General features: G+C 45.4%; 1 protein-coding gene across 1 annotated transcript in view; it reads left to right on the forward strand.

Annotated features, from left to right (window-relative positions):
• Positions 1–1,023: 1,023 nt before the first annotated feature.
• LOC115313439 (tryptase gamma-like) overlaps positions 1,024–23,886 on the forward strand; it is a 31,364-nt gene continuing 8,501 nt past the window's right edge. The window contains exons 1-4 of the mRNA XM_040206657.1: positions 1,024–1,099; positions 17,574–17,772; positions 23,018–23,258; positions 23,339–23,474. Of these exons, the coding sequence (XP_040062591.1) occupies positions 1,024–1,099; positions 17,574–17,772; positions 23,018–23,258; positions 23,339–23,474 (652 nt within the window). The remainder of the gene's footprint in view (positions 1,100–17,573; positions 17,773–23,017; positions 23,259–23,338; positions 23,475–23,886) is intronic.

Below are 23,886 nucleotides of genomic sequence, written 5' to 3' on the forward strand. Positions count from 1 at the left end.
TTTCTAGTCGCATCCGCCTACCCCTATATGTTATTCGTACTTGTTGGACATCGTAAAAGTCGCATTTTGTGGGAAGGTCAGAACGGCACCGCCCGGCTTGCACTGCTCATAACTTTTCGAAATCTATGGTTGGGTAACAAGGAAGACCTTTTGTCTTGCCAGAAACTCAGATTTAGTCGGCAAACCTCAGCTGAAAACTTCCACATGTACGCCGAGTGTTCCGCCCCCTGCAAATGTCTTTGTTTTCCAGCGTTGAGTGTTGATACTTGCATTTTGTGGAGCTTCTCTTCTTTTTATTCAGCTGTTTCCTGGATGTGTTGCACGATATTTATTAATGTGAAAACGGAACACTTCTCCTTTATTTTTTATTTTTTTACTCCAGAAGGAAAAAAAACTTGCACTGTTTGTTAGAAATTGTTGCGGGGGGCACATTTTATTATACAAGAATCAGTATTCCTACGGCAAACCACTTCCGGTAGTGTGGAATTACACTCATCTGGTAAGCAATAAAAAATAGTTATTAGAAAGGTCTGTCCTGGCGGCATACGGCCGAACTTTGCCAGGGTGGTCTGTTCGCTGTGAGACATAAGTGAGATTTATTATTTCATATACGGGGGGGGGGGGGGGGACACAAGCACGCGCGCGTTGGCGATAGTGTTCAATGTTCTACACAGTGCGTGAGCGTCGGGTGCTAAACGCTGTGCATGCGTTTGTGCTGCGTGCATAACGCATCCGCAGTGCGCTTGCCTTTGCCCTTATACGCAATACGAAAACTTCTGCTTTTTGGCGATTGCAAGTGTGATGAAGCAAAACACTTCCTGTGTGTTTTTGAAAAATATAACAAAAATCTTGAGTCATTGACTTCTATGGCGCTTCTCCAATGAAACACAGTCAAACTCTCGCTTCCTTTTTGTTGTGCTTAAGAAGCGATCGTACCTTTCTCCGTGACAAATCGCGCGATATCCGCTTAGAGAAGGTTGAAAGTGATCCTGGATGTAACGCGCCTCTTGAGAAAAATCGAAAATGAATGTCGGCAAATGGATTGTCAATATTATTTTCTTGGAATGTTTTTCCGCATCTCCGCAGCCCTTGTTTACGGGTATGTATGGTACAAGCGGATATGACGCGTTCATTACTTTAACTGTATACTTCGTTTCACTAGAAGTCCACCATCAGCGGACGCTACAACACGATGCAACCAATCAAACAACGTAAGAGTGCATCGGCACAGCGATAGTCACCTTTGTGCGTTTATTATCAGCCACTGAGCCAATCCCGCGAACGGGGAAGCACGTGGCTTTGGCTACGTGCTAGGCTACTCAGAGGCTCGTAGGAACTGATGAAAATACGCGCTGGAGAAGGGCGCTACGAGGCTGCATCCTAAAGCAGGCCGTAGAGCGGCAAATTCTCCCGCTTTACTTCGTTGATTTACCAAATCCTACACTTTTAGAAAAAAGCGTATCGATAGTCCTCCCTAAGGGGAAGAACGGTCTTGTAACCTATGTTTCGGGTTGTTCGTTTGCGGGTTTTATATTTTTTTTTTTTTTTTTACATTCGGGGGGGGGGGGGGGGGGGGGGGAAATCGGGTGTATTTTTCAAGCTGATAATCGAGAAGAAAGCGGGTTTTTTGGTGAAACATACCGAAATTCGGGGTTTTGTTCGGGTTAAATTTACAAATGTAGTCAGTAATACACTCGTGTTCTTTTTTCTTCTTTTTTTTTTATTGAAGCGTATCACGAGCTCCTTAACGCTAACGCGTTAAAATTAGGGGTCTGTTTCAAGCGTCTAATCGGGGGGACATCAGGGTTTTCCAGCTCCGATCGCCGCCGGTCGCTTCAAGGGAAGCACCGCCCACGGAATCCTCTTCTCCCTCAGGTGACAACGAAAAACCTGACCGTTCGAGGGACAGCCGTCTTCGATCAGATATTTCGCTATGGAATGAACCTGTTAAGTTGTCCCGATTTGTTTACGCGACAGACTGGCTCGGACGTTGTTCGTGAGAAAGGTTGGAAGCCAGCGCGGTGGCCGGGCTACCCGAGAGACTGCTGGGCGTTGACACCTCAGCGATCAAAGGGGAATTGATAGTGCATTTCACAAGCTGCGTGCAGCAGAGCCGAAGCTACGTGGCATGCCAAGGCGGTTCCACCACCACGGCGGCGGGGGGGCGGGGGGGGGGGGGGGGGACGACGGAAATGTTCCTCCGAGGCGTTGGGGCCTCGGAGGGACATTTCCGTGCGCCGTAAAAATAAATAAGTTGGTTATGTGGTTTTCCAATTCGGGGAGAAGTCGAGTTTAACCCGATTCTCCTGAAACATGTTCGGGGTGTAAAAATCGGGTAAAATCGGGTTCTACCCGAAAACGAACAGCCCTACCTATGTTCCTCTACAAAGGGAGAAACTTTCGTCCCAGAAGCAGGGGAGCAAATAGTTCCTCCGTCGCTTGGATATCATTATGGCGGCCCCGAATCGAGCAAATCGAGCTCGATAAGGCTTAACGAGGACGCTACGTCTCTTGTACGGGACGAGTGGAGCAGCAAATAAAGGCGTAACACGTGCTTTCCTCGAACTGTGTTTATTTCCGAAGCCAGATTCCCCTCGCAGGTACAGAAACTTGCGTTTCGAAAGCAGTTACTCAGTCTTCTCGTCGTCAGCATTGCGATGTTAAACGGAGACAACCGATACCCGGTTACTTCGCACACTCTACGTCTTACCTTTGCTGTTCCTCGAGTGCCAATCCCTTCGTCAACCGCACATCACGGAGAATGGCAAACTCAATCCGCGAAACTTAAAGCCGCTCTCAAAAGAACAAACTCGAAGCCGCTGTTTATCGCGTATCACGAAAGAAGGTTAAATCGCTTGTCATCAGATGGCAGGGTCAAGCAGAGCAATTGCAAGTAGCTAGGCTAGGTAGCGCTAGGTACCGCCCAATTCATGTTCTACAAAAAAACATTTTTATTTTCTCAGGTCCGCATTGCGCTTCGGGAACCTCTGCTATACACACATTACGCATAGTACAAGCAACATTGAGCGCATAGACACACATGGCACATAACAACATCAATACAGCGGCACACTAACCCGAACACTACACCCGGGGTCTGCGTTTCTGCCTTTTATATTGGCCATTTTGAACGTATGCAATTTCTCGGCGACTGCGCAAGCAATAAAAAATATTCCAAGCATGTTGATTTTTTCCCGGCAATGTCATACCCCTGAGAGTATTTTGAACGGCTCAGGGGAAGAATCTCTTATTAAAAAGTAAACGCTCGATCATGCCGTAATCATTTGAAAGCCAATAAATCAAGCCGCTCCAATGCGGTTCGATGCCATGAGTTTGTTTCCCCGCACGGCACGTCGTAGCCTGTATTTCTATTGTAGTGTTTATTTTTCTATTTGTGCTGTTGGCACACGGCTGCAATTGCCGTCTTGAATTAATCTCTGTAGAGCGGATATTCACTCAGCTGGAAGTAATGCTTCACGGGCTGAGAAATTGCTTTTTGATCAACTTGAATGCAGTCAAAGCTGCGACTTGTGGCAGGTGTGAAGTGTAAGGAGCTACGCCGTCGCGAGCTCGGAAACGTCTAGCGCTCATCCCAGTGCGCCACTTGGAGGGCAGGTGAAGGCGAGCGGGTTGAACATGAATACATAAAATTGAAAGCATTAAACACGGGGGGCAAGCACAGGGCAACCACTTGTCCTGTGCTTGTCCCCCGTGTTTCATTCTTTCAATTTTATGTATTGGAGGGTAGTTTCTCCAGGAACCGTAGTATATTTAAACAGCAAAATAAAGGGTGGCATTCTTTTCTTTTTCGATTTTATCTACTATTATTTTTAATGTTAAAATTCCACACTCTAAATATACGTACTTTCCGTCGTCATTTCGTACTGTTCAGTCCTTTCCCCAGGGCGTAATCGCTCTCGGGGAGGAGACAACCGACAGTCATATTGGCCACTGTACGATAGGAGCTTACTGTTCAGACCAGCGTCCCAACATGACTATCCGCACGTCTATGAATTGCACCTAATCCCTCAAGTGGTCTTAAACTTTTTAATGTAAAGTGGAATGCCAACCTGCGACACCCCCTCCGATCATGGCTCGACCGGCGGCATCAATGCCCGACAGTTTACGTCATCTCATTTTGTTGTTACACCACTGATGCGCGAACACACGGTCACATCGGTGATAATTCCAGTCTTCTGTTCACAACGCACAACACTGCCATCACGATGTTGCTGCTATGTTGCTGCCACGCAGAAATACACAACCACGTTGAACGCCGGTTGGCACTCGGCATCGGAAAACAGAACCGAACTCAGCCCAGATGGCACCCAGGCAGCCGGCAGCAAAACATGCCTATCTTCGACGCAGTCCCTGCGAGTTCTATAACGTCGAAAACGTCGACGCAGTTCTGTTACTGTAGTTCCGCGTGGGTCCCGCAATCCGGAGATGGCCATCTTACCCGGTGTACGTAGCGCTGCTGGCACTACTCCGGAACTTCGCTGTTTCTAGAGGCGTCATTTGCTCGTTTGATAAAATTTGTGATAAAAGCGTCAATGCAACCCAAATGTTCTGCAGGTTTGGACTAGAAGAGGGAATTACAGGCGGCCTTGGGTGATAAACCCGAGACTGAGGTATTGAAAAACGACGACAAGAAAAAGAAGGAGAACGTCTCAAACACAACTAAACCTTTATTGAGGAAAGAGCCCTTTATATAGGGTTGAAAAACGAAGGAAGGAAAGGGAACCCTTCTTCACATCACCTCTCTCCACAAAAGGTACGACACCAACTCTCTCCACCTTCTTTTTTCAACCCTATATAAAGGGTACTTTCCTCAATAAAGGTTTAGCTTTGTTTGAGACGTTCTCCTTGTCTTTCTTGTCGTCGTCTTTCATTACCTCAGTCTCGGGTTTATCACTAAAATGTTAAATATACATTAGCTCACTTATGCCCTTACGTTCTGCTCATTAATACTACTACTACTTCTACTACTACTACTACTACTTCTACTACTACTACTACTACTACTACTACTAATAATAATAATAATAATTTTATTCAACAGGAAACCAGTAACACAATACAAATACAGGTCTGTCAAAGCCATAGGAGGCTTGTGGGACATGACCCGGCAAGTCGAGCGACGAAACACTGTGCGTTTTATACAAGAAAAGCACACAACAAAACAAAAGTCACAGGATGCAGGAAACACTGGAGCGAAAGCAACGTTATACGGCTAAATTATTTAACATGTTTTTTAACTGTTTCTTTGTGCTGGCTTTGATGACGTGCTCTGGAAGGTTGTTGAAGATGAAAGGCACATAATATGATCTAACTCTTTTCCCGTAACGCGCAGTACAACGAGGGATTATAAAACGCGATATGTGGCGAAGGTTCCTGTGGCCTACAAAATTAGCCCTGAAATCGTTACTCCAGAAGTGCCGGAGTACCACACACTGCACAAAAAGGGAAGAGAAGTTCGGCATCCGCAGAGACTCAAACACATTCACACCGGAAGAAAAATCCAGATGATACCCGACGCTCTTCAAAATGGCCCTCAAAATACGGTCAATTTTTGTTTGCCACAACTCCGAACAGTTTCCAAATAACGTGATACCATACCTTAGTATACTGTAACCAAGGAAATGCGCGACTGATTTCCTTACAAAAAACGGCATAAACACTCTGTGACTAAAAAGTAAACAGCTTATGCTACGAAGTTTACCACAAATGTACTACAGGTGAGAATTCCAAGACATATCTGAATCAAATAAAATACCCAAATACTTCCCCTGATCTACATATTCCAGTGGAAAACAGTCGCAGTTAGAGCACCTTGAATTGTGCAAAGTCACTGGACAATCAAGGGCGACATTTTTTAGGGGATTTCTAAAACAGACTAATTTTGTTTTCGACGAGTTGATTGTGATTAAATTCTCATCAAACCAGTCCATAATTCGCAAAGCGTCATCCTGCAGAAGCCGTACAGCATGACAATAATTCAAGTGGCCGGATACAAGGGCGGTGTCGTCTGCATACTGAAAAATACTACAACTAGTCACTCTGGCTGACATGTTGTTCACAAACAGGTTAAAAAGTAAAGGGGATAATACAGATCCCTGCGGAACACCGGCCTTTATCATCACCCGTGCGCTCTGAAAATTCCCTAGCAGATACAATTTGGGAACGATTCGAAAAAAAAAACTTTCTAGTATGGCAAAGAAAGGTCCACGGAAGCCGAAATTGTACAGTTTTTGAAGGAGCAATTTATGGCTGACTAAATCGAAAGCCTTTGTCGCGTCTAAAAAAGGGCACATGCAAAAAGATTGTTTTCGAACGCGCTGTGAATTATGTCAGAAAATCCCTCAAGAAGTGGCTGGGAGCCCCTTCCAACCACAAAGCCATATTGACTTCGGGAGAAAATATCAGAGTCATCGATGAAACTAGCCATTACAGTGAAAAGATGTTTTTCTAGTATCTCGGCAATACATGGCAAGATTGAGATGGGACGATAGCATTCATATTTATCTGGCGATCCTCCCTTAAACAGCGGCTTAACAATCGCCGTCTTTAGGTCGTCAGGGATAACACCGGAAGCTAGAAATTAATTTATAATGCACAGAAGAACCTGTTTGACAGCGTCGAAGTTTCGACATAGATCACAAACATGGATTGAATCCGCACCAGGGGCTTTGTTCCTCTTTATATTGAATAAGATGGACCGCAACGTGCATAAGTTGAGAGGCGGTAAAAACGCCGAAGCAGATACCGTGGAATCGTCAATTAAACTGTTTGATGCAACCCTTTGGCATCTGGCACTACCCGAAGACGCCGCAAAGAACGCACTGAAATCTTTCACTACTGACTGCAAGTCTAATCCGAAATGCCTTTGTAGAGAATGAATAGGTCCGTGTGCTGCGCGGCCTCTGAATTCATTAATAAGCCCCCAAGTTTGCCGTGAGTTAGACTTAGTCTCATAGAATTTCCTTGGAAAATACCGCCGTTTAGTAGACCTTATAAGTGCATTAACCCGGTTTCTTGCGCACGTAAATTCGGCTCGCAATACTAAGTTATTCGGCGCACGGCGAAGACGTATCCATAGCGATTCCTTCGTCTTAATGGCAGCCTTAATATCCATATTGAACCAAGGCTTATATGACCATTGCTTAAAAGTGACTCCTTTTTTTGAGGAAGTATAAAAAGACTGCCATATTTCAACGGAAGCGGAGTACAGGCAAGAGGGTTCAACAAACGGGACTAACTCATCCCAGCAGAACTCGGCGACTAACGCATCAAAATTCACTGTATCTGTAATTATTACCCGTTCGTCGTTGCCTCTGATATGTTTCTGTTTCACTCCCTGCGGCTCTAGGCGACAACCAATAAAATAATGGTCAGAGAGTTTTTCTAAAATTACAGCAGATTTAACCACCATATCCGGAGCCCTAACATTAATGTGATCTATACATTAACTAACTAGTTTCTGAGACAGAATCTCCTCCCTTGTGGGGAGGCTAATAATGTTTTCAATCCCATGTTCTGCCAGAAGTGTTAAATAATCGCAAACTACAAATTTGTTGGATTTAAGCGTATCGATGTTCAAGTCTCCAACTAGGCAGAATTGAACCTCCGAACGGAATCTAGAAATAATAGTTTCAAGCTCCGCAAGAAAAAGCAAGGCGTTTTGCGAAGGGGGTCTGTACACAGCCAACAAAAATAACGGAAATTATGGATGATGGATCTTAATAGCAAGTGACTCTGCGTGCTGAAAAGACACATTTGAGCTCGATGACAGCCATTTATCTTTGATATATAAAGCGATACCTCCACCCCTATTATTCTCGCGTGTAAAAAAATGCTCTTTGTAACCGTTCAGCATGAACTGGTCACATTGCACAGAAGAAACACCAATTTCGGTTAGAACAAAAATATATACATCCGGTTTTAAGTTGCTCACCGAGATCTGAAACTCGTCCCAGTGCATTCGCAGGTTTTTAATATTGACATGAATTAGCGTTAATGAGTTTCCAGAAATAGGCCCCAAGACCTGATGAAATCAATTGCAGTTCGGAACCGAAAAACAAAATGACATGGCTTACACAATCATCTCGAGGTCTCCAACTGAGCTTATACGCACGGCAGGAGAGCCTACGGCTTTCCTTGCGAAAATTTTGCCGTTCTTCAGCCATACAAACCGAAACCCACTTTCTCTGCCCTGAGCTCTTGCCTTCCAGAAAAGTTCCCTATTTGCGTGTGTAAGATTATCGTTGAAGTATAATCTTGAATCGCTATCAGTTTGACACAGCCCCTGCAGTTTGCCACGCGCAGCCATCCAACATTCCTTCAGGGAAATTGAAGCAAAGGTAATAAGAACGGGTGGAACCGTACCATGCTTCCTCGACAGGCGATGAATTGCCACGACGTCAGATGCATGAAATGAAGGAATGTTGATCTTCTGAGAAAGATCTTGCACGACGTTCATCAACATTTCTCCAGAAGCAAAAGGAAGGCCATGTAATTCCATATTGAAACGGCGACTATATTGTTGCGATTCATTCAGTTCCTCCTTAAGCCTAGAGATATCTCGTGCGTGTTCCTTCATTACAGCTTGGACTGTGGAAACCTCCTGCTGCAAACACTTAACGGAATTCTCGTTTGTCTTTGCGAGAGTCAGTATATGATCGTATTTGGAACTGAACGAGTCGACAGTTGCTTGGAGAGTGCCTACCGTAGTACGCAGTTCCTCGACCACAGGCTTTAGGTGTAGCAACTGGTCGACCTTCGCCGGAAGAGGCACAAGGCTCGCGACGCTGGTTTTTAACGAGAGAAGCTGATCGAGCGCGCATTTAATTGAGGATAGTTGACCAGCAACATCAGTGTTTGCGACCTGCTCCCGCTGGCTGAAGTCAGGCCTAGCGGAATCGTCCGTTGTATTGCCACCACAAGCTCCAGAGCCTGAGCGAAGCTCGCCTGTACGGCATGTCGGACACCTCCAACTCTCCCGTCTAGCAGCTCCCATTGCCATAAACGTGGTATCGGAGACACCGGAGCAGGGTTTTCTCAGGTGATAATCATTTCGACAATAGACACATGTCAAAAATCTTCCGTCGGACGATAGCGGTTGATTACACTTAATGCATTCCATTGGACTCAGAAAGCGGGGAATGGTTACACAGGCACTAAAGACGCCGCAACGGTGGTCAATGAAAAACACTGTGCAGTCGGCGGCAAAAGAGACAGAACAAAAAAAAAAAACTAAAATGAAGTGATCCCTGCTTCTCACCTGGACAGATTGCAGTGATCAGTACTCAACAAAGATTAGCCGCCGACTGCGCCCGATGCTGATCTGGTAGCTCCTTTTATAGGCTGCGATGATCCGGTAGATGAGGCAGGCGCCACCTCGTGGTAGACAGTGCTCGAAGAGAGTCGTGACCAAGCAGGACACGTGTGGCTCAATATGTGCTGACTGTAGAATTTCCCGGAAAGACCATGATGACTTGGTAGTTCTTGGTAGACGTTCGTAGTCGCTCGAGTGCCGCCTGGGCAGATTGCAGTGATCAGTACTCGACAAAAATTAAACGCCGACAAATAAATAATAATTTTTCATTATTCCATTCTCCAGAACGATCAAAGTTTTGGTATGAAACACGTTCGTGATAATACAACTTGCACAACACAGATTTAAAAAAAAAAAACGAAAACAATACGGTATGATTATTCAATCAAGTCTCACGTTCACGTTTCATATATATATATATATATACATATTGTAGACGAATCTAAAGACGTATTTGGTGAAAGGCATCGAAAGACACTTAAATGATGGAGATCGGACGCACTTTCCTTTGAAAACAACGATAAAAGAACAGGAGTGCTCGCGAAAATGTAAAGGTAAGAGGAAGTTAGACGACAGTAAGCTGGCTATCTATTTGACCATAAAGTATTTTGTGCAACATTAATATATATTTCGCAACTCTAAGATTTGTTAACGTCTGTAAGCTATAAATATAAAGCTTACAGTATAAATATATATAAAGTATAAATATGTATAAATTACAAAAAGTCAAATTTTATTGGTTCGCAATAATCATAATTGCATTGCCTCTAAAAAAAACAAGTGTATTGAATTCTAGTAACCCATACTTCAGAAGTAATTCGTTACAAGAAACGGATTACTTGTAATCCGCTACTTTATAAATAATTTTGTAATTGCCACGTTACTCTTTTTGCGGCAGTAATTTGAAATGTAATTTTGTTACAAATATTACTCGTTACTTAAAAACATATGAACATAATACAAACTCCTCAGCAGTATGAGCAGGCAATTCAACAGCATAAAGAAAGCAAGCTAAAAAAGAAAAAAAAAACATCGTGAAGAACAGGAGAATTGAAAAGAAAACAAGATACTTTGTATAACTGGTGACTAGAGCCGCTAGAAAAACGTGCAAGGCAAATACAAATGTGGAGAAAAGAAATATGAAGAAGATATCACCGAATAGCGTTCACTTCTTGATGGTTTAGCGGAGGTAGACGCTGCTATTGAGCATGCGCATCACTAGCTTTGTCTGCAGAATTCCAGGTATCCTTTCCGATGAACGTAAGCTAGTGGGATGTCGGGTCTGGTTGCAGCTTTCGCTGCTCTGTCTGTTAACAGGTGAAAGGGATCGTGCCTAAATTCTATCTCTTAAATACAATACTTTTTTTTTTCACAAGGACTACCATAATTCTGATGTATCAAAAAGGAAAAGTAGTGTTAGAACGTTAATGAAAACATCAAAATTGTTTTTGTTATTTTCTTTATATGTGTACGCGGAAAGTAACGTTAAATTAATCTGTAACGTAAGGAGTAAGGTAACCCTTTACTTTTCAGCGAAAGTAATTTGTAACAGTGATCCATTATATTTGAGGCTCTCAAATATAATGGATCATTATATTTGTAATTGTAATCCATTACATTTTCCAAGTAACGGGCTCAAATCTCTATTAACCCTATTGTACTGCATCCCGATAATGTATATTTTGCACAGTTTTAAGGAAATTGGTGATATATTAAAATTTTATAGCACACTTTAAAGAAAACCTGTACGTCTACTTTTCTGCAAAGCACTCGGTGAGCCAATCGCCGCAACTTACATATCTAAAATATTTAAGAATTAAATACGCAAAAAATACGAGTGAATTTACGCTAGCGCGTAAATTGAGGTATGCAGGATCACAGAGACTGCAGCTCGGCACTTGCGTAAATCGCTGTGGTTCTGGTGCGGCCGTTGTTTCTGCGCCGCCTCATGTGCCCGGTTCTGAAGATTTTTCACGTCATTTTTGCTTCCGTTCTTGATTCCGCTCCGGTGCCTCCTTCATACCGAGCCTCCACAGCGCGCCAGAACTGAAATTCGTATTCTTCAGGCACGCTACGGGCTTGCCGAGATCTAGCCACATGGAGTACAAGTTCGTCTGCTCGTATGATCATGCGAATTCACCGAAACAACGGGTTTCGATTACAGTCACCTTGACTATAGCCAACGCATCAATAATCACTAACAAGGTGTGAACTGCAGCTTGCTTCTTTTGAACGCCAGGCTACCAACGCACGCTCGATGCCTTTTGCCAAGCTCTTGAGGCGCGTGCACGCTTGAAGCACACGAGACGCCAGAGCTTCATCGAAGGTAGAAAGAAATGCAATCTACACCGCTTTTAGTTCCCGAAGACTTTTTTGTCCATTGCTTAGTAGGTAGAGTTGTTGACAGAAGTGGAAACGTTTTGCTGTCATCTATAGGTCGCTTTTTTAAATGCTGCTCAACGGACGGAAATATTTGTTTCCTTATAAAAGCAGCGGCTTCGGTGGCTGGGAGTTCTCGCGAAGGACGACCATAACGTTTTGAACGAGGTTCCCACTTATAGCAGTCGCTGTAAATATTTAGGAGCAATGACCTATGTTTTGACGTCCCAGTCACCACCGATAGTAAATCCCGCGCGGCGAAACAGTTGCGAAGATGTCGATCGTTACTGCTTTCCACGAATCTGACTGCAATTTGACGTGTATACGTATGCATGCATACATATATATGACACCACATCAACCAAGAAAGTCTTCTGAAGATCAGCTATGATTTTCCACAAGATTTCATTATATCTATTTTGTTTGGGATATAATCAGAAATTGACTTTAAAATTTGAATGCCCTTACGACTTCCGCTTGATTGCAGTCATATTCCACTATCCTTATGATGGTGGCCTTTTCTATTCGATTGACACTATTTCATATTCCTCACGTTTTGTAGGGGTGCTCATTGACGCCTATGAGGCGCACAATGCATTTCAAAGATGCATTCGGTGCCATTTGACACCCCTTGTGAATGACCAGCAGAAGGCACGCTCACTTAAAAAAGCGGCGGCGGAAAGCGAAGCCGATTCTGTACGCTTAAACAATTGGAGAACCTTGATCATTCTGTGGATTCAACAGGCCGTCACCGTACAAACCAGCCAAAGTCGCGGATTCGCGAATGAACCTCGCTCGCACCTGTATGCGAGAGTATATTTCGATTATAGTCTCAATCCAAATTTTGTATTCAGCAGAACATACATAGAACTCCGTGCCGATAATACAGCAAAAGCTGGAAAAAATAGTGTTTCAAGAAGGCGTGTTATCGAACGTAACTAGTTTAATGCTTGACAAAAGGTTACAACGTGGACGGTATCTGCGTCCGCTATGCTCGCCGGTTTCTTCGTCTCCTGGCGTAGGTGATGGGGGAAGGCCCGTACACCACCGCATGCCTTGGGTGGTGGCGCCATCTGTCGGCTCATCTTCTAACATCCTCCTTTGTTTAAGTAGGGACTACCCCACAATAAAGTCTTGAAACTTCTTTGGTAGAGCTGCTGTTCTCTTTGGGGCGCGTAGGGGTACGGATTGGAACAAGTTGGTGGTCAGGCTCGTACGTCACAGGTACTGGTGTCGTGTCTGGTTCGCGCTGAGGGAAACTTTTGACCTGGGGTGTTCTGTGGTGCTCACGATCGTCCTGAGTAGTGGTAGGGACATCTGCTTCAGCTTGTTGGCAACTGGGTACATCTCGTATGTGCACTCTGTTGCGGCGTAGCACGCCGTCACTGACCTGTACCTTATATGACCTGTCACCACATTGCTCCTTGATGGTTCCCTTTTTCCTTAATGCTTCTTTGGTTGGGAGAACCATCACATCTTGTCCCATGCTCAGAGGATGAAGGTCTTTGCCCGTTTGTCGTGATAGAAAACCATCCTTCGTTTCTTCTGCTTTAACTGGTTTCTGGCACTGACAGTTTTTGGCAGCAGCTGCTTGGTTGTCGTTGGTACACATGTGCGTGTGCGTCGACCCATGAGGAGCTGTGCAGGGCTTGCATGCATGTGTTACAACGGCGTGTTACGATGGTCGAGAAATGCTATCTGAGGATCGCCATTGCTTTCGTCTGCTTTCTTTAAGAGCATTTTGACAGTCTTCACGGCAGACTCAGCCATACCGTTCGATCTTGGGTATCGTGGGCTGGACGTGACATGTTCGAAGTTCCAATCGATCGAGAATTTGTTGAACGCTTCACAAGCAAACTGTGAGCCGTTGTCCGTGATCAGAACACTTGGGATGCCGTGTCTTGCGAAGTGTGCTTTCAGTCTGCGTATCACATGGGCAGATATTAACGAGTTGAGTTGGTCGACCTCCCAGAAGTTGCTGTAATAGTCCACTGTGACTAGGAAGTGCTTGTTCTTGTGTTCCAGTATGTCGCATCCAACACATTCCCACGGAAAGTCTGGTCTCGGGTGTGGTTTCAGCGTCTCTCGTTGTTGGGCTGGTGCATGTTTCTGACACACATTACAGACTGATATGTGGTCCTTGATTTCAGCATTCATGCTCGGCCAGAAAATACTGTCACGTGCACGTCGTAGAGTGCTTTCGATACCCATATCCGATGAATGTAGCTTTTCTTTCTTCTCTCCACGGAGCGCTTTTGGGATCACCAGTCGTTGTCCCTTGTAAACGATGTCATCTTCCACGACAAGTTCGTCTCGGAAAGGGAAGTACATCCTGATTTCTGGTGCAACATTGTGCCTTTCCTGCGGCCATCCTGTTAGGATCACTGCTGTCAGCTTTTGCAAGGTGTCATCCTTCAGGGTTGCGTTGCGGATCTTCTCTGCAGTATCCTTTCGCACAGGTAGGTGGTTCACCACGTTGATGTCTTCGAGCTGCTGTTCGCAATGGTCGTCTGGCAAGAATGCTCGTGACATCGTATCGGCCAGTAGAAGTTCCTTTCCTGATCGGTACTGCAGGTCAATGTTGTAGCGTTGAGTCTGTAGGATCATCCCTTGCAGTCTTCTTGGAACTTGGTCCAGCTGCTTCTTCATGATGGCTTGTAGTGGCTTATGGTCTGTGATTACAGTCGTCAGTCTTCCGAAAGTGTACTGGTGAAACTTGTTCAACGAGAAGACTATGGCAAGCATCTCCTTCTCTATCTGCGCATACCGCACTTCAGTAGGTGTGAGAGCTCTGCTCGCAAAGGATAATGGCTGTCCATCTTGAAGGAGTGCAGCTCCTAAACCACGTTCACTGGCATCGCATTGTAACATCAGCGGTTTCTGCGGGTTGTAATCTGCCAACACTGGGGCTCTTGCTACCAAGTTCTTTGTCTCTTGAAATGCGTTGTCTTGTTCATCGCTCCATGCCCATGGTTCACTGTTGATGACCAGCTTTCTGAGCGGTTTGTGACCTGGGAGAGCTTTGGCAGAAAGCGTGCAAGGTAGTTGACCATTCCACAAAAGCGTTGCATACCTTGGACGTCAGTTGGTGGGGGCATTTCTTGAATGGCTCTGACCTTTTCAGGGTCAACACGTAGTCCGTCTTTTGTCAGCAGGTGCCCCAGAAATGTTGTACTTGTGCGATGCAGCTCCGTCTTGTCTCGGTTGAGTCGCACACCAATCTTCTGACATCTGTGCAGCAGGTTTTCCAGCTTCTTGTCATGGTCACTGCGAGCTTCTGCATCAGTTTCGCCGACACCATATACTAGAATGTCATCTGCCACACACAGCACACCACTCAGTCCATCCAGAGCTGACTGCAGTCTCTTCTGAAAGATTTCGCTGCTGACAGCGAGTCCAAATGGGAGGCGTAGCCATCGGTAGCGTCCCATTGGTGTCTGGAAGGTGGTGAGGAGGCTAGACTCTTCGTCCAGGATACATTGCCAGTAGCCGTCTCGTAGGTCCAACTTCGAGAATATCTTTGCCTTTGCGACTTCAGGCAAAATGTCATCCAGGATCGGTAAGGGGTGCCTCTCCCGCTCTAAGGCTTCGTTGAGACCCTGAGGATCAATGCAGATTCTCATTTCACCATTTTTTTTTTGTAGCGATGACCATTCGGCTGACCCAAGGTGTCGGTTCCGTGACACTCTTGATGATTCCCGGTTCCAATCGTCTTATAGTTGACTCGAGCTGAGGCTTGATGTTCACCGGGAATCCGCAACTTGTTACTGCTTTGGGACACGCCTCTGGCTTGGTCACAAGGTGTACGGTCCCGGGCAGAGAGCCTACAGAGGTTCCAAAAACATCGGGGTACCTCTTCGTAATCTGGTCTCTATAGTTCACTTCACTAACGCTGGCAACCAGGTCGTAGTCAACCGTGATTAGCCCAATCAGTTCAGCTGTCTTTCGTCCTATGAGGGGTGTGAAGTCGTTACGGACCACAATGAAGTCAACGACGTGTTTCTGCCCGTTGGCTGTAGTCACCTTCAGCCTTGCCTTGCCAGTTGGGATGACTTTCGTGCCATTCCACATGCGCAGGGTTGTCGAGGTTGGCTCGATCTGTCTAGGCGTCACATTCTTGTGATTGATAACATTCACTGCAGCTCCAATGTCCACTTGGAACTTTATTTTTCTTTCATTGACGGTCAAGGTTGCAAATAACGAGCTTGCTTTGCCGTCCTGCACCGTGAGTATCTCTTCTGTTGAGTCGTCGTCGTGCTCCTCCACACTGGCGACGGTCTTGGTGCTTTTGCATACCGCTGCAAAATGGTTCCGCTTCTTGCACTTGTTGCAGGTTTGGTTCCATGCTGGACATGCTTGTCTTGCGCGCTCGTGAGTCCTGCCGCAGTATCTACAGCTCTGTACTGGTTGCTTGAACGCAGTCTGCTTGTCTTTCTCTCGGTCGGCACGTGGTTGTCGGCGGCGATTGCTGCTACCTTTCATTGCGTGGACTTCCTCGGCGACCGTGGTGTCTTCTCTGAACACCTTCATTTGAAGCTTCGTCGACTCGTGCGCTAGGCACACTTTGACGACTTTTTCGAGCGTCGGTTTCTCTAGTTTCAGAATGTCCGCACGTGCTTTCTCGTCGTTTACTCCACAGACGATTTGGTCACGGATCATCTTCTCCTTTTCTGTTCCGAAATTACAGTCGCGCGTTTTCAGTTTCAGGTCGGTCAGAAAAGTGTCGAACCTCTCGTCGGGAAGTTGTACTCGCATGCGGAAGACGTAGCGTGAGTACACTTCGTTCTGCTTCGGCAGAAAGTGCGCATCCAGTAGCTTCACAACGTGGTCGAAGTCAAATTCAGGGTGCGGTCTCGCTTCCGTACACTCTCCGAAGTCCAGAGTATTGTAAATGTCTAGCAGGCTTGGTCCTCCAACCATGAGAAGAAGTGCGATTTGCCTTTCCGATGATGCTCCAGCGGCATCGGTCGCTTTCAGGTACAGCATGAAGGCTTGTTTGAACGTGCGCCATTGTTCCGCAGCGTTGCTGGCGTTTTCAAACTTCGGCGGCGGCGGGATCCTGTCCATGCTTGCTTCCGTGGTCGTGGCGGTCGTAGCTCAAGCGTTGGCTATTGCCGCTTCTGACACCATGTTTCAAGAAGGCGTGTTATCGAACGTAACTAGTTTAATGCTTGACAAAAGGTTACAACGTGGACGGTATCTGCGTCCGCCATGCTCGCCGGTTTCTTCGTCTCCTGGCGTAGGTGATGGGGAAAGGCCCGTACACCACCGCATGCATTGGGTGGTGGCGCCATCTGTCGGCTCATCTTGTAAGAAATAGCATTGCAGTAGCTGCAATGCTATTTTTTCCAGCTTTTCCAGCTTGTTGGTGGCGTGCAAAGTTTCGCTCGTTCAAGACAGCGGTGGGTGAAACCCTTTCATGCATATAGTGCTTGTTCGCAGATGTTTCGAACGAAGTACGATTACCCCAAAAGATGCATCGCTGGGACAGCCATGCAGTTTCAGATTATTGTCCTGTCTAGCAATCAAGGTGGATAGCTGCCGAGACTGCGAAACTCGGTCTTGAAAACAGAAACTTTCTTGTTTCTTGAAGGGATTTTCGATTTAATCAAGCCACTGAATAAATTAATTAGCTTTCAGATATGATCCTGTCCATAAATGTCCATGTGCACAAGAGCGAACCACGTGCGTATGACCGATGTCGTCAAACAATACGACACGCCCGTAGGGTAAGGGGGAGGGGTAAAAACCTACCGTATTTCATATCGTCACCCATTCGAGATAACCTCATATTTTGTTGGAATGCTTTGTTCCAAAAAATACTGAATAGTAACGATATCTACAATCCTGGGATGCGCAGGTGTCGACAAGGACACACTGTTGGAATGCGGGAAGTGCCCAAAAGGGAAGAGTGTTTCCGAAAGGATCATCAACGGCGCTCAGGCTTCCCTCAAACAATGGCCATGGATGGTCGGAATTTATAATTCGAGCGACATGATGGTATGTGGTGGGACAATAATTAACCGCCAATATGTCTTAACTGCGGCACATTGTTTTGGGTAGGTATTTAAGTCATTTTATTTTAACAAAATTATTTAAGTAGTTTGATTACATACGTTCTGTGAGTTTTGTAGGGGTCTACAGATTATTGCCACACTGGGGAAGCTTATCAGACTTGTTTATTCTATCTTACTTCTTTCTTTTCTCCCCAGTTCTAATCGTTGTCGTCTTCTTTCATCCCCAGGCTCACTTCACTTCCCCGTGCTGCAGAAGTTATCCCTCCTGGGATAATACTGAAAAACATTTCCTATTGAGGCAGTCTCCGTCGTCTCGTTAGGGCCCAAGTACCAAATCGTCTTCAATATGCCCTGCTGGGCAGCCGTTTTCACAACGCGGTAAGGCTCCGAAAAACTGGCGCTTGACCCCGGGATTCCTTTTCTGACGAGAACAAGGTCATCAACCTTTAGGTTTGGTATTGCGGCGTTGTGTCTTTTATCAAAGTTTTGTTTGATGGTGCCCCTGTACTTCTGTTTTGCGGCGTCTGTTTTGGGTATTTCTGTGAGTCGCAATTTCTCTGTTAACCCCAGCTTATGATCGGCCGATAGAAAGGGAACTTTCCCAGTGGCCGCAAAGATCGGGTTACATCCCAGGCCCTTCGTGTACGATCTGTTGTGGTGAGACACAGCTGCACTTCCAGCCTCCTGGAAAATCTGGGTACATTTTCATGTATTGCTTAATATCCCAAATTGCTCGTTCCGCAAGGCCGTTGGCTGCAGGATGATACGGTGCAGAAAACTTCAGTGAAATACCTCACTGTCTTGCCCAATGTTCGAGCTTCTTGCTTCTGAAGGCTGGTCCATTATCGGATTTTATTACCTTGACGTTCTTGAACGTTTCTCGGTTGAGCAAAGCTATGACGCTGTTCGCATCTTCTCTTCCAGCTCGAGTGGATACCATTCTAGTGCATTCATCAATACAAATAAGAAACGCTTGCGTCTGTTTTACTCCTTCGCTTTTCTTTTTCAACTCTCCGAAGTCCAAGTGGACAACCCCAAATGGTTCCTTGGAGTACTCCGGAGTTGTCATTACGTCAGTAGCCTGCTTGAACTTTGCCTTGTGAAGTTGACATTCGTGACAAGACTGAATGTATTTGCTTGTGTCCTGCTTCATGTTTGGCCAGGTGAATCTCTTAGTGAGTTTTTTGTAGGTTCGCCAAAAGCCATCGTGTCCACCGGATTCTGGGCTATCATGATACTCTTGTAGAACTGTAGGAATCATTGAAGGAGGTACTTAGAACTTTCCCTTTTCAAAGAATATATGTTCGGTTCCCTCCCACAGCTTTGCTCGGTTTACAGTTCCCTGACTTCCGCCACTTAGAGGAATAAGAAGGCGTGAAAGAGCATCGGCGTCCGTCAGCAGTAGACCAGGGCGGTGTATAATGTCAAACTGGAACTGCTGGAGCTCATTGACCCACCTCGCAAGTCGGCCTTTTGGCTGTGTCATTTTAAGAAGGTGAGTCAGGGCTTGGTGGTCTGTGAACAACTTAAACGGAGCCCCTTCCAGGTACGACCGAAAATAATGGACAGCCTTCAGAACTGCCATTGCCTCTTTTTCTGTGGTCGTGTAATTCAACTCTGATTTGTTGAACGTATAGCTGTGGTAGCTCACAACCCGAGGCTGATTGTGAGCCGGCTGCTTTGCGTCTCGTTGATAAAGCACGGCTCCTGTCCCATAATGAGAGGCGTCTGTGTTTAGTTCGAATTGGAGTGTGAAATCTGGTAATGATAGGATAGGGTCCGAGGAGATAGCTTGAACCATATCTCGGTACGCTCTCTCCCACTCTTCCGTCCAATCAAAGATCACATCCTTTTGCGTGAGCCTAGTGAGGCATTTTGTCTTCAGAGCGTAGTTTTTAATAAATGCTCTGAAGTGCCCGGCCAGATCGAGGAACACTCGGAGAGAGTGTACGTCATACGGCTTAACCAGTTGGGAAATCCTTGCCACAGACTCTTCTTTTGTGCTTTTTGTAGAGCCGTTAAACACTCTGCCGAGGAAAACTACCTGGGTCTGGAAGAACTCACTCTTCTTGAAATTAACCTTCAGTTTTGCAGAGCTAAGTGCTGCCAACACTTGTGATAAGTGGTGCCGGTGTTCCTCCTCTGTTTTTGAGTAGACAATGATGTCGTCAATGTACACGTTGCTAAAATTCCCCAGCTACGATTTCAGGACCTGGTTCATCATCTTCTGAAACCACGCAGGGGAATTCTTCCAGCCAAATGGGAGGCGGTTATACTCGTACAGGTCAAAGGGTGTTGTAAACGCTGTGTACATCTTGGTTTCTTCTTGTAGGGGCACCTGCCAAAATCCTTTGCACAGGTCAATCCGCGAAAAGCATCGGCAACCTCCTGTTTCATCTATGATGGCTTCAATTCGTGGCATTGGGAAAGGGATTAGATCAGTCTGCTTGTTCAAAGCACGGTAGTCTGTGCAGAGCCTGAAGTTCCCGTCCTCTTTGGGTGCGATAGTGATAGGTGACGCAAAAGGAGACACTGAAGGCCTGATGATGTCTGCATCTATCATGTTTTGCAGCTCCTGCTTGAGCCACACCTTCTTCTCTCTGGTCATGTTATAGGGCTTTTTACGCACCACTGTCTTGTCACTGATGTTGAAGGGCACCGTGAATTCGGGGGTAGCCGGAGGGTAGCTGCCAACGCTGAACAATTCAGGGTATAACTTAGGAATGTCTTCAGCTGCAGTAATAAGCTGCAGCTGAGTACCCAGAGGATTGCAGGCCAAACATCTGCGGTCAGCCGTCTTTTCGACTATGACTTTATCATCCCAGTAGATGTTCATTTTTAGCCGTTTCATGTCTGGCCGTGAGAGTAGGAAGTCATAATCCACTCCACCAATCACCAGAGCACCAACTTCAATACTTTGACCCTCGAAGTTGACGGTGACATTTGTCCATTCCTCATAAAGGTTCTTTCTGCCATCATAACTTTGAACTTGAATTGTTTTTCCTAAGTAGGTCTTTAGTACGTCTGTTTTCGTCTTGTTGATGATCGATATTGAGGCGCCGCTATCAAGAAGGGCACGCGTCTTACGACCATCAATATCAACGGTGATATGTAAGAGGCTCGAAGATAAGTACACAGTCTCGTTTGGCATGTTCGGGTGAGACTGACCACCCTCCTTTATTCGTTTTTTGTTTCTTGTCCTGAACCTCCCGACTGCTCCTCGGCATCCGTGAAGCGGACCGCCTGGTTCTGGTTAGAGTTGTAACTTGACTGTTCCCACGGGCGCCTTTGCTGACGCGCATCATTTGGTTTTGTATGCTGCGTTACAGCGTTATGTTGAAGATTTCTATCTATGGCATGGCTGTAGTTTGGCGTCATCGACACGACAGCTCGAGGTGGAAAACTCCTTTCAATGGGGTTGCTGGAGATGTTGATGTCTTGCAAGCTCTGAAGCAAGTCTTCGACGGATTTGAGATTTCGAGCTTGTACTTGTTTTTGGATTTCACGTGGAAGTCCATGAAGTATCAATGATATTATTGCCGACTCTGGCAGGTGGGGTTCGGCAAGTTGAAGCAGCTTTCTCTTCCCAAAAAAATATTCGAGGATCAGACCTGTCTTGTACTTGTAGAAGATAGCTTGATCCCATCTATCTACGGGATTCCTCTTGAAACTGGTGAGAAAACTTGCCTTCCAATCATTCCAGCTTTCTTCCGGGTGGTCCACTAGGCGAAGTTCAAACCACTTCTTTGCGACGCCCGTCAGAAAGAGGCGCATGTTCTTGATGCGGTCCTGCTCTGAGTTCCAGAAATTCTTCTCTGAAGCATACTCATAGAAGTCAATCCATCCCTCCGGACTCGATGAATATCCGTCAAACATGTCTGGCTTCACGGCTTCAAATCTAGGTTTTCTCCTTTTCTTTCATGGAGGATACGATGGCCTGCATCAGCTCATTTTGCTGGGTTATCTGCTGTTGCTGTAGCTGCAGGGCTTGTAGCATCATTGCCGTGCTCGAGGTAGATACCGAAGTCTCTTCCGATAATCTCCAACATGGCTGTAGTACCATTTCTTCAAAAACTGACAGTTGCAGGTTTACCTTGACGGATCTGGAGCTGAGAAGTTCCGTGGTTGACTTCTTTGCCCTCTGTGTGACCAGCTCAACCAACTCTGGTGTACTGATATGTCGAGGAAGATCTGTCGTGGCATCATCTTGAACGTTGTAACTCAAAAATACAATTTCTTTAGTAGAGCTTGAATCTATGTTGAAGGTTTCCCACATTTTGCTGATCCTGTCGGCTGCGCCAAATTTATAGGGGTCTACAAATTATTGCCACACTGGGGAAGCTTATCAGACTTGTTTATTCTATCTTACTTCTTTCTTTTCTCCCCAGTTCTAATCGTTGTCGTCTTCTTTCATCCCCAGGCTCACTTCAAGTTTAAGTAGGTTGACAAATCTCACCGATCATTCCTTCTACTCTTTATTTTACACGAGTTTTTGGTATTTTCACATGTGTTTTGATTGTGAGATATATGGCATTCGACTCGGTTTCTGTTCCCGCTATGTTAAACGTATGCAGAGCGTCACTATGAGCATCCAGAGATAGCAAAATGCGTGACACATCTGGCCCTGGAAGGCAATGTTTGTTTCTTTGTCATAAAAAGCCGTCCTCCTTCACTGTATCTTTGCAGTGAAACATGTACCCGAAACCTACACGGAATTACCACTTCATGTAGAGGTTGGTGCTAAACACCAGTCTGAAAAGATATATTTGCAGTAAAACGCCCCTATTGTATTTGGGCCAACCAACTGTTTTTCAGTCTACAATTTAGGTGCACATGTTGACGACGCTTATAATGCCGCGCGCGCAACGGGCCAAGTAGGCAGCGCCTGCGAGCGGCGCATCTTTTTGTTTATTCCTGCAGACTAGTATTCTGGTAAATTCGAGAATCCTGTTGCTTGATCGAGGGCCGAATGTTCTACGCGTCGAACTTTCTACGCCGATTATTCCAGAAGCCCACGCATGTACATAAGGGGTCCGCGTGGCGAGCCACGGTCAGTTTCGCCCCAGCGTTCGGCTCTGCTGTCTCGCCGACTTCGACGCTCGGGACGCTTTGTTATTATCGTCTCTTCCCTTTTTGTTTTCGGCACAAGTTCGGCACATTAAACGTTTATTTCTTCCTGTTTATTTATTGTTGTTTTGGTCACCACCCGTGACAATATCTCTCCGAAAGTTTACACTTTTATTTTATAAAAAAAATATTGCTTTCTTTTCATGCCCAATTTTTTAAGAAACCAAGATTTGAGGGGCTTCTCAGTTCGCCTTGGAACTACTCTCAGAACGAATTCAACTCAATGCTCTAACACTAAACAAGGCTTGGACGAACAAAACAAGAATGCCGAGAAAACAATATTATTTACTGAAGAAGTCGAAGACAAAATCTCGCCCAACAAAGGTGAAGACACCGAGGTGATCTGCGTTGATGTTGAAAACGTCTGCACACCTATTCAGAAGAATTGTGAGCTTTTTATGGTACGTGCCAAAGAGGGTCGTTTATTTGGTGCTGTCCTACTAGAAAATATGGCTTTCAATAAATGTTATTGCTTTTGCAGATGGACATTGCTCTTGTAAAATTAAGGATTGCAGTAAATTTTACGGAATCTATTCGACCAATCTGCCTTCCGGAAAACTGCGGCGAAATCCCCTCGAATATTCGAACGTTTATTGCGGGCTGGGGACAAAAGGAAGGTAAATTTCCTTATTTTAGTTTTGTACTGCTCACTCCATTTACTAAAAAAAAAAAAAAAAAAAACTCAGCTGCTTGCTAATAATGAGTTATACATCGTACGCGGGAGGCGTTAAGATGTTCAATTCACCTTTTTAAAGCTGGATCTTTTATGTGTCCATTATAAGTAGTGTAGCCTCATTTAAATATCGAAATCGGGATCTCATTACGTAGAAAAGGTTAGAAGAAAACTTTGCTAGAAAATGTTCAAAGTTAAAGCGGCTTGGCGTCAAGCTCTCTACCTCTCGCTTCAAAATCAGCCAGCGAGAAGCGCAATGCGTATCGCGCTCGTGACGTCGAGGGTCTCCCTATGGAAAAATCTCACTTGTATGAGAAAGTTCTGTGTTCAATATACATATATGAATCATACAAGAT

Source organism: Ixodes scapularis, unplaced genomic scaffold (assembly GCF_016920785.2).
Source record: "Ixodes scapularis isolate PalLabHiFi unplaced genomic scaffold, ASM1692078v2 PGA_scaffold1__304_contigs__length_218370807, whole genome shotgun sequence".
Taxonomy (NCBI): domain Eukaryota; kingdom Metazoa; phylum Arthropoda; class Arachnida; order Ixodida; family Ixodidae; genus Ixodes; species Ixodes scapularis.